This window comes from Pseudochaenichthys georgianus, chromosome 4 (genome assembly GCF_902827115.2).
Source record: "Pseudochaenichthys georgianus chromosome 4, fPseGeo1.2, whole genome shotgun sequence".
NCBI classification, from domain to species: Eukaryota; Metazoa; Chordata; class Actinopteri; order Perciformes; family Channichthyidae; genus Pseudochaenichthys; species Pseudochaenichthys georgianus.
The window spans coordinates 37,258,814-37,270,768 of NC_047506.1; the positions used below are offsets into that span (position 1 = coordinate 37,258,814).

The 11,955-nt window shown below is 43.9% G+C and overlaps 1 protein-coding gene across 1 annotated transcript; it reads left to right on the forward strand.

Annotated features, from left to right (window-relative positions):
- Nucleotides 1-11,878, forward strand: dohh (deoxyhypusine hydroxylase/monooxygenase). Its single transcript, XM_034081316.1, has 6 exons — nucleotides 1-82; nucleotides 563-685; nucleotides 1,336-1,503; nucleotides 2,032-2,108; nucleotides 5,057-5,312; nucleotides 10,370-11,878. Exons 2-6 carry the CDS (start codon nucleotides 580-582, stop codon nucleotides 10,678-10,680), a joined length of 918 nt encoding a protein of 305 aa, XP_033937207.1. The 5' UTR covers nucleotides 1-82; nucleotides 563-579; the 3' UTR covers nucleotides 10,681-11,878.
- The last annotated feature ends 77 nt before the right edge of the window (nucleotides 11,879-11,955 follow it).

Below are 11,955 nucleotides of genomic sequence, written 5' to 3' on the forward strand. Positions count from 1 at the left end.
CCCGGATGTACGTGCCTTTTACCGGAAGTTGCAGTAAGCGTGCGGGTGTAGCTGTTTCTAAAGTCTGCTCTTGACTGTGGAGGTAAGTAACGTTCCACAATGCGGATATTATTTGTGAATTATTTGTTGTATAGCTACTTGTATACAATGTTTATGTGAAGGTTACGTAACTCATGAAGCTAACAGTTAGCTTCTGTCCGGTCAGCCTTTTATAACACAACTGGTTTTGCCTGAAACGTGGCTGGCAGCCCATATGTTATGTCAGCTATGGACAGTCCATATAACAGAATATGGCAGATACACAGTAAGTGCAGCCAGACATAGGGACCTCTCCCATTGAGCAACAACCAATTGATGGGTATGTACAGTATTTTATTTGAGTGATATTTAAAGATGCACTAAGGCTTAGTTCTAAATGAACAGAGGTGCAAGAAGTACTCAGACCTTGTACTTAAGAGAGAATAGATATATTTTGTATGTTTATTCACATCACAAGTATTAAAATGAATAAGTGGTGACAATAAGAATAAGCGGCTAAATGAACTTCTTTCCTTTCCATCAGAAACCCTGTGTAGCAGTATGACCAGTGTGGAGACGGTGACCGCAGTAGGTCAGGTTCTGGTGGACCCAGCAGTGGGCCTGACCCGCCGCTTCAGAGCCTTATTCACCCTGAGGAACCTGGGAGGTACCACATGTCCACCAAACATACAAACACCCATGAACATGTTAAGTAGTCGAAAAGAAGAAATTGCATTAACAATTAAAAACTTTAGCACGAGACAAGTGCCCAAAGAGGCCTTTAGGTCTAACAGCCTTTGGAATTGCTGAGGGAAACATTATTACTTGTGTTTCCCTGAGGGGAAGTCAGAGAGAACCGTGTGTTTCGCCCTGCCTAATGACTGGAACATTAGAGCAACATCATTATAGCCACACATCTACCCTCTGTTGCTCACCATTAACTCTCATACTTTTTTTCAAATACACATAAAAGACATGAGAGTATTATGAGATGCCAATACTAGCTCACACAAAAAATGATCACATTACTAAATGAATAGAAAAATAAAATAGGATCTCTTTAACTTTTCAAATAAATAAAATGACCCAGGAACCCAAAACACACACATGACACAAACATCATTTGTATTGTTCTATATAATCCTGCTCTCAAGTATAGCTAATTGTGTCCCCTTTCATGTTATGTTGTGCCAACAGATCGGTTAATATTTCCATATATCAATTATGTGTATGAATTACTGTACAAACACTATCAAAAGTGTTTAGGATGGGCACTTCAAATTAGTAGCGAGTGTAATGTCTGGTCCTGTGTGTCAGGTGCTGAGGCTGTGCAGTGGATCAGTAAGGCCTTCAGTGATGAGTCGGCCCTGCTGAAGCACGAGCTGGCGTACTGCCTGGGACAGATGCAGGACACGAGCGCCATCCCCTCCCTCACTGCAGTACTCAAAGACACACAGCAGGATCCCATGGTCAGGCATGAAGCAGGTAAACACACACACACACACACACACACACACACACACACACACACACACACACACACACACACACACACACACACACACACACACACACACACACACACACACACACACACACACACACACACTGTCATGCTCTGTGCTATTCTCTTACCCCGCCTCACAGATGAATGTGTGTGCATGCTTGTGATTCATCAGTCATAATGCACAAACACAAGCATGGATTTCATAAATACCAAAGTCCAAAACATGCTAAAAAACACATTTCTTTTAGATTTTCGTGATCTAGATATGGGCTTTAAAAAAAAAAATGCACATACTAAAATTACACACACAAATGTGCACTTTACTACAGTACTAAGCTGCATCTTCAACCTAAAATCTTTACGGAAACGAGACAAACAGCCTTTTCAGCAACAGAAAATGTTCAGATGATCACAGTATGAAGAAAATAATACATGTATTTGCTGTTAGTAATAGACATACAACTGCTTGAGCTGCATTAGAACTCTGTGTGTCTGTCTGTCCCTAGGAGAGGCTCTGGGGGCGATTGGTGATCTTGTGGTTCTGGACTTACTGAAAGAGTACAGTCAGGATCCCGTCATAGAGGTAAGAACAAAACGCCGGGTTACGTATTGTAACCCTTGTCATATTAACACAGGCGGAGCCCTCTACAGGACTCTATGGGTACTACCTTATCATGCAAGCATTCACCTACTGAGATTTCTATGGACGTAGCCGGCCCCGGGGTGGGCCTATCTGAATGCGCGCGCATCTCACTTCCGTATAAAAGGAGGCCCCGCCTCCTGACCATCATCCTACACCACTTTTCAGCGAGCGGTATAGGACAGACGGTGCCCCAGGTTAGAGGGCTCCGCCTGTGTTAATATAACAAGGGTTACAATACGTAACCCGGCGTTATATCTCTCACAGCCCCGATGTATGCACGCACTGTCGTCCAACACACCGTTCCACCTCACTGTCCCTGACCGGCTTTAGCAGCCCCTGCGCCTCACTCACCTCTCCCTCGGTTGTCAACTATCAGCAGGAGGGCGGGGGAGCAGTGTGTGGATCTGTCAGCGCAACTTAGATGATGCAGAATTTAACAAACACATTTAAATAATTGGTTTAAACGGCATAATAAGGACGATCGTCCGTTCTGTGATTCTCCAGAGCACACATGTTATGATATTAGGGTCATGCAGAGTGAGATGAGATCGCTGTCCCTTTAAGAGAGAGAGGGGGGTGTGGCTTGTGCATGTGTGTTTGTGGATGGTAGAGCGACAGTGAGAGAACGTGTGTATGTTTCTGGAAGTGAAACGAGGAAGCAGAAAAACAGAGGTCTGTGATGTATTTTGTGAAACAGAAGAACAGCTAAATAAATGCAACGGCCTCCCGAGAAGAGCTCGCCTCTCTCCAGTCATTTAAGCTAAAGTGGGTTATTGAACCTGAAGCTTGTTGCTTCTGCCCTCCTCGACTACGGTCTGGGAGCCGACAGGAAAGTTCAACACACAGATGGCCAGTCCGCCCCTTTGGAGCATATTATTTCGATGAGAGATGAGCAGATCGCCATTGGGCTTTCAACTAAATACACAGCCACGCAAAAACTGCGGCATTTGTACAGCTCCTTATGGGTACTGCAATTAGTGAAGTGCTTTCCTCCGTGGTGAAACGATCAGCACTGCACCACGGAAGAAAGCAGCAGAAAGTCACCTGGAGATAAAGAGAGCGGAGCTGCGCTGCGTGCATGGCTTCCTTCTGCAGGTAACGGGGAGACGCCTCTGGCGGCGGCCTCGTTCAGGATCCGAAAATACAATTTTAATATTTTGCACACTTATTCCTAGTGTGCCACTGGTTACGGTGCCGCGTGCCAGCATTGGCACGCGGCAGGGGTTGCAGACCCCTGGACTATAGTATGGAGGGATCTCCCCCTCCTGCCCCCAGGCAGGCGAGGGGAGCCCTCCAGCCCTGTAAGGGCCCAGAGTGTATTACGTCACCCCGCGACCCTCCAGGGGTTCGGAGAAATGTAAGCGCATTTACGCCCGGGAAGGGGGCCTGATGCCCACTGACAGCGCGGTGAGTCCCAGCCACACATGACGTGACGCTACTGTGGCCAAGGACATCACCCGCCCGGCTGCGGCGGCCACTCCATGGATCAGATTGTTCATCTGACCTATGCAGCGGTCCGTCTGCTTGAGGAGTAATCATGGAGACGCCCAACACACCAAGATTATTGTCCGCAGCCGCCATCTGTGCACCGAGCCTGAACATTTTATCTAAATATTCCAGGGCCTCTCGGCAGCGGGGGCAGAGGTTTTTTCACCTCTGCCAACCAGCTGATCGCGGCAACAGATGGGCCGCCAGGCTCTCATCGAGGGGTGGCACGCCAGGACACACTGTGTCTGATCGGCCCTGCACCCTGATAATGCCCGACATGGATGCTATGGAGGCCTTCGCCTTCAATGGACGCCGCCATGTCGCCTCCACACACTGCCAGATGTCTGGCAACAGGGGCGAGACGAAGGCCGGCTGCGCCGGAAGCACCGGGCCGTAAACCCCTGCCTAAGGTGGCGTATAGGCCTTGGTGGCAGGAGTGGTAGGCCTACACGCTCCGCCGCCTGGGTCATCACCGCTGAGAAGTCCAGTCGCGCAGACCTGAGTGCTGGGCCCTCCTGGCCATCAGATCCGGGGGTGTCGGACAAGGAGATGTCGTCATCTTCCCCCTCCGCGAAGTCGACCACGCGGTCCCTCGGCAGAGTGAACTCAAATGGCACGTCCTCCAGATCGTCCATTTCTACCACCTCGAGGTCCGGATCATCTGCGGGCCGATTTTCCTCCAGAAGTGCTCCGCACGATGCCGGCGATTCAGCATCGGTGATCGAGCGACAGGCAACGCAGGCCGGTGTCTGGCCCGTTCCCTGCTCGGCATGGTCCTGCCCCAGGCACTGGAAACACTGGCACGACGGGCAGTTTCGATGCTCCAGGAGTGGCTACATTTCGATAATACTTTTCGCTTTCCTTTCTCCTTAAAACGTCTCAGACTCAGTGCTAGTATCACCTCCGCTCGCTGAAGACTAAAGGATGATGGTCAGGAGGCGGGGCCTCCTTTTATACGGAAGTGAGATGCGCGCACATTCAGGTAGGCCCGCCCCGGGGCCGGCTACATCTATAGAAATCTCAGTAGGTGAATGCTTGCATGATAAGGTAGTACCCATAGAGTCCAGTAGAGGGCGGAGCCTGTGATAGATATAACGGGTATCCTGTTACTAGCAAGGCACTGCTATCAGGCGAATAAATACTAAAAACACTTGATGATTTCTCTAATTTTAGGGTCTCAATTAAATATGCATTGGAAGACAAGAATCAAGGCTGTTTCATTGCTGGAGTTATTTAAATTATATGATATTTCATTTAATGTGAGCTAAACAAGGAATTCATTCACTCTAATCCTCCATTTCTATGTGTGTTGCTTGAGTTTCTTGTCCCTGAAACAGTACACACATGTCAATCAAAGCTAATGTATGAAGGAATAAGAGTGAGTCTTATTGTAAATGCAGGTAGCAGAGACGTGTCAGCTGGCTGTGCGTCGTCTGGAGTGGCTGCAGACCAGAGGAGAGAAGCAGCTGGACGATGGGAGCACAGATGAGAACCCCTACTGCTCTGTGGACCCCGCCCCCCCGGCAGAGAGGAAGAGTGTGTCAGAGCTGCGCATCGCCCTGTTGGATGAGACTCAGCCACTCTTTGAACGCTACCGTGCCATGTTCGCACTGCGTAACCTTGGCGACGAGGAGGCTGTGCTGGCACTGGGAGACGGTAGGAAACAATACTACCACTTAATCGTAGTTTAATCTACGCATCAATGTTTATAACATAGCTGTTTTAGTCATTTTAATAATATGTAGTTTCTCTGCAGTGTTTGTCTCGCCTGACTGACTTTTTCTTTTTGTAACTCTATTTTTATTTCCAGATTTGACAAAAAATAGAATACAAACAGTACTGTAGCAATGAATAAGTACATCAGTAGCAAATACACTTTAGGACAAAGGTGAATAAAGTTGCATACAATATATCAAAGTAACACACATAGGGTGCATAACCCTCTAGTTCAGGGGTTCTCAAACTTTTTTTTATGCGGACCACTATTTATTATCAAGGGTTTTCGTGGACCACCTCATATGCAAACCATACAAATAAGTACATATATAAACGTAGTGTTAAAACGCCAATATTTGTTTATAGTTAATCATAGACAATCAAATTAAATTGAAGCCTATCTGATACTTTTGTGACCGGTGTCTGTCTGCGTTGTGTATGTTTCTCAAAGAGGACGGCGGACGGTATTTTAATTAGGTCATCCCAAACAACGCCACAAGTTGTCCTGAAATTAACTTATTAAACGAAACGAAACATATAGCCTACTCAGGGGTGGCTCTAGAAAAATATTCATGGGGTGGTGGCAGGAGATTTTGAGGGGTGGCATCCCTGGCCCTGGCAGAAGTATGCTGATGTAATCGCAGTCATATCAATCAATGTTAACTTGGAAAGCCACAATATTGATATTTCAACTCAATAACATAGGTGACATTAATGTGGCACATCAGAAAAGCCTTAAATAGAAATATATAAGATGGCAGACATAATTGAATGCATTTGAACTGGACAATAACTGAATTAGTTTGTTTCACTCTTAGACCAGGGGTACCAAATGTATGCAGACTGCTGCAATAAGTACATTAAGTAACTGTCTCATCGATGTTTGTCTGCATTAAGGCGAGACACCCCAGGTGAATAGGGTAATTTTTTTAACTTAAAGGTATCAGCTAGAAATTTCTCCAGTTAATTACTTACAATAAGGCAATTGTCTTTTCTATTACAAGTTTTCTGAAATAGCATGTTTAAATATGCAAATTATCCATTATCTCATTAAATATGCACATATTTTAAAACATTTCAGGAATCGAAATCTGAACTTTGGATAAAGCCAGATTCAAAAGTCTTGTTTCATTTTGTAGTCATATTAGTATCTAAGGCTTTTACAGAAGGGATATTGGATATCTCTTTTTATCACTCCATAAATCAGAAAATACTGTCAACAGCCCTAAAATATCCATTTCTGCCATGTTTTTAGGTATACAATGTTGTATAATTCAGGCTATGAATTATATATGAACAAACCCTTCTGTAAAAGCCTTCATAATATTGATAGGAATGTAACTGGAAGGTTTGGTGTCTCTATGTGCTACTGAAGTTGAAATTTCGAACTCAGAGTAGGTGAAAAAACTCATTTTGAGAAAACGACCTTTAAAGATTGCAGTGAGGCGCTAACTAAACCCTCCTGTTCTTTGGATGACAGCTTGCGCATCGACGCACTCCGTGAAGGTATTTCATGTTCGGGGTCATTTGTTTTTGTCTAACCTTGCTTCGTGCAAGTGAAAATTGTTGTCGTCTTCTCTGTGAACGTTTTTTTCGCTGTTCTTTTGCCATTTTGAGATTTCAATTTCTAGCGGAAAGCTAACCAGGAAGTGTTTTAGCACACCACGTGACGCATCTGAACGAATCACGTTGTCAGAAATTGACACCAGCCAATGAGATTTCGTTTCTTGGTTTAAGACCCCTTTGTGCTTTCACGATTGGTTGCTGATACAAAGGAAATGACCATATTTGGATCTGATGAGATCGTGCAGGAGAGACACAGCTTTCCAACGATATCTCTGTTGACATGGTGCACACAGCGGTCGCGGTACTTTATGTTATGTTAGAATGCTAACTTTTGGTGAATTTAGGAGAAATCTACAGATGCAAATAGACAAACTATAGTAAAATAAACACTTAAATGTGTATTTTGTTCGTTTTCCTTCCAAAAGCCTGAAAGAAAACATGTTATAGTCAAAATAGCACAACATCTCAAAATTGACCAGGACTTGAAAAACGATGGTTTTGCCTGCCGTGTCTCGCCTTAATATGATAATATTAACAATCATATTATTCCTATCAGCTGTCAATCACTGTTATGATGCGGCGATTACCATTCTGTTCAGCAAAACGCCCCACAAACTGATTAAGATCCAAAGCTTTAGTGCGTTTTGATTCAATGCTGAGGACAGCCAAACTTGACAGTCTCTTTTCTGTCATCATTGTAGACCACAAATACCTCGTTCCTTCCGTCTACTTGGGTCCGGATGCTTCTCGTTTTGCGCCGTCCTGTTCAAATGAAATCGCCGCCAATCATATTTCCACGCTCGCGCCAGGGCCGGGGTTACAAGGCTTGTGGTGCATTCACTTACACTCGGACATTAGAGATTTTCTCTCATAAATGTCCGATGAGCCCAACGACCACTACCCCATTGCCTGATATCATTAGAAAGCTAGGAATCTCCTCTTTCCAACAGTGTATACAGCTCAAATGTGTCTTCGGGTCAATGCGACTGATTTTGATAGAGCAGGTCACATATGAGGTGGTCCCCGAAAATCCTTGATAATAAAAAGTGGATTTTATTTAGCTTTTTTCCACGGACCACCTGCAGTACCACAGTTTGAGAACCGCTGCTCTAGTTAAGCTAGAAGGAAACAGAAAAAAGTAAATACAACTACAAAGAAACAATAAAAACCGAACAATTTTAAAACACGGCTACAACCAATGGGTCTTGAGTAGGATATCAGACAATATTATGGTAGCAATCACTGTTTTCCTTAACCAAAATATATCATAAAGTTACCCTTTTGTGAGGTATGTGTCCAGGGCTGAACGATTAATCCATTTTAAATCGAAATCGCGATTTGAAATTATGCAATTATCAAATCGCAAAGCCTGCGATTCTTTTTAAGTTTTAGAAAAAAAATTGTTTTAGTTTTTTTTGTTCTTCTTGTGTGTCAGTCATCCACACCAATCAGAAGTGCTGTGCTCCACATGTACCAGCCATTGTTAACCAATCAGAAGTGGCCCATGATAGAAGGTGATAGACAGATTGATCCAATCACCTGCCAAGTGCTTTTGAAATACTTTTCCAAATGGCTTACAATAGAGCTTTAGATGGTTTGGTGAAACAAACCATCTGAGTCAGGTTAGTAATGCTCCATCACATGTTTCTATGACAGGGTGAATCTTAAACTGAAGCTTGACTTTAAAGCAACCCAACGGAAGTTTCATGTAAGTTTAGTTCTTTCACTCGTAGCTCGTGCTGCGGGGGTGCTAGAGACGGGAGCGCGTTGATGCGATGTTCCTAGCCGGAGATATGGCCGCATTTTTCAATAAACTTGCGTTGGGTCGCTTAAAAACAAATATCGCAAATTGAATCGCAATATCTGTCAGAAAAATCGCAATTAGATTATTTTCCCAAATCGTGCAGCCCTGTCCCATCTTTCCAGAGGGCCACCTTTGTCTTTTTCCAGTCTTAAACTAACAGTCATACTTCATAATTATGACTACCCATTGGTCGATAGTGAGAGACTGCTTACAGATCCACCGCCTTGTTATGGTTATTAGCTGTCATAAAGATTAAAACAAAATAGTGTTCATTTTTTGGTAACCCCATATTGCCCAGGTAAAAGGAGACACCGGTGACATTTATATCATAACTTAGAACTTCTCTGATTGTTAACTGGACTTATAACTTATAACCAGTGTTGTGCTAGTTACTGAAAACCAGTAACTAGTTACCATTACTAGTTACTTCATTTCAAAAGTAACTCAGTTACTTTACTGATTACTTACACCAAAAAGTAATGCGTTACTGTGAAAAGTAACGTTTTAGTTACTTAAAAAAAGGGCTCCCATTATATTAATGCCCTTATAGCCTTCATTTCAGTACTGTTATTGCATTGGAGAATAATACAATCTGTTGATCAACTTGACATGCATTATATGCAATCTGGATAGCATCGATATTAGCTGGCTTTACATTTTTGTATATTCTTTCTCCAGGTAGTTGGAAAAAGTTTTCCGTCCCATATGCCGTGTGCCGCCGGGACATGCTATCATGCTAACTAGCTCCCTGAAAGCGGGTGACTCCACTGTAGCAATAGCCTGCATGTGTTCTACAACATACCGTGCAATGGCTTTATCGACTTTTCCCTGGCTAGCAGTCCCTTGGTTAAAATCCAGCCGCTGTTGCTGAGGTGCAGGTGGAGGTGGAGTGGCGTCGGCTGAGTCTCTGTGGTCTTAGCTACTAGCTTCGTCCCAGCATGTTGTTTTTGCAGATGTTTTAAGAGATGTGAATGACTGGTTTGGGCAGTAGATAGGCTCTTTGACCCGCCAGGACACAACTTACATTTAACAGAAACGTTCTTTTCTTTGTGCTCGACAAAAGTGAAATAGTGAGAATATCTCCAGGTGGAGAAACTAGACTTGAGCTCCGCCGCCGCCATGATAGTCTTGTTAGTAAACAACACAAACACGCCCACAGCCCGTCTCCGCATGTGACACAGGAAGTATTTAAGTACATTTACTCAAGTACTGTACTTAAGTACAGTTCTCATCTCTGTTCGCCCGGCTGTTGACTATATAAAAAAACGAACGCAGTAACGGAGTAACGCACCATGTAGTAACGGTAACTGAGTTACTGAATTTAGAAAGTAATGCGTTAGAGTACTAGTTACTGTAAAAAATAACGGCGTTACAGTAACGCGTTACTTTGTAACGCGTTAGTTCCAACACTGCTTATAACTGGACTTTTCTTCACACACTAGATTTTACATTCACATTTAATTTATATGCTTTTTCTTGCAAACGTAATGTAAATAATTTGGGCTCAATAAAGTATATGTTATTTAGACATCTCATAAGGGTTTAAGAACTCGGCAGCCCCAGAATATGTGTGTATGATCTGCCTTACAGTGGCTTTAAACTTTACTTTGAACGTCTCTGTGTCCAGGCCTGCAGTGCTCCAGCGCTTTGTTCCGTCATGAGATCGGCTATGTGCTGGGTCAGATGCAGCACCCGGCGGCGATCCCGGCCCTGCGTGCGGCTCTGGAGCGCTCCGGGGAGAGCCCCATGGTCCGTCACGAGGCGGCAGAGGCTCTCGGCTCCATCGGCAAAGAAGAGTGTCTGGCCGTGCTGCAGCAGTTCCGTGATGACGGAGAACGTGTGGTGAAGGAGAGCTGCGAGGTGGCTCTGGATATGCTGGAGTATGAAAACAGTGGGCAGTTCCAGTATGCAGATGAACTGGTCAGGTTACAGGGTTAAAAGTTCTATGTTACTTAAAAAATGTTTTTACTGAAATTGCTTATTTAACAAGTTAATGCTGTCTGTACTAGAGTGGTGCAGTGATGATGTGATTTCTGTTGGCCGAGGTCGAAGTTAGCATCGCAAGGGGCTACCTTAAGGGAGCAATTTTTGGATTTGGGAATATTGCAGAAAATCAGTTGCACACACATATATGATACTCAGCAGGATAATCTCCACACTTTACACAACTTTGACGCGTTTTGAAGTGTTATTGCGAACTACAGAAACAAAGAAACTAACATTATATATCAGGGGCTCATGACTATCCACAAACCCTGGTAAGCTAAAGGTGGCTAATGTTAGCATGATGATGTTAACTTATATCATTTAGTTGCTTGTTAGCAACTGCAGATTTTTGACGACACGTAGCTTCAGAGGTTCACCAGTTGAATACTTACTGACGTATTTTATGTTGTAGATTAAACACTGAAGCTTGTATTTACTGCTGGCCTTGTTTCAGGCATCTAATCAAAAACACATGCAAAACACCTCTGACTTTTAGATGAGTGAACTGGAAGTGGTATAATGCCGGTTTTTGGACTCATTACTGCACCACTCTATTGTATTGCCTTGTACAGCAGAGACAGCTGGACATCTCAGGGCTGCATCAATACAACGATAGGATCCTGTGGGAGGAAGCTTTACAGTACAAAGTATGGAACTGAGAGCATCCAGAGTTGGTGCTGTCACTTTGAGCGGTGTATGGTAACGATGAGGAGAGAGCACTCTTTGTTTCCCCCCCTTCAAGATGCCACAGCATACATGTCCGCACTATCATTTGCACCTCCACTTTGCTCATATTGTTTTATCTGAGAGCTTTTTGTGATCAGTATTGGCTGCATGTGTAAGTGTGGACATTGGTTCTGACCCAGGCCTCCTGTCAGTGCATTCTGCTTGGATTATTTATCACAAGACAAAGATCTATCCTCTTTCTACTGTGGATTTGCAGTTTGTTGGGAAGTACACATCCCTCATTGCAGGGAAACATCATCTCAAACTGGAATCTGCTCCAGAGACTAATGGTGAAACATTTGAGTGAAACCTACATCTCTCATGGTTGCTTGGTTACTAAATAGCTGTAGAAAACAGGTTTGGATTTTTGACTCTATCCAAGTGTGTAATGTATGTAAAATAAACACAATGCTTTATACATGTATTTATAGTCCTGTGAATGTATCTCTTCAGCCTATAGACTAGAGCAAGTTCTCTGAGCACAAAGGTATATGGGTATTT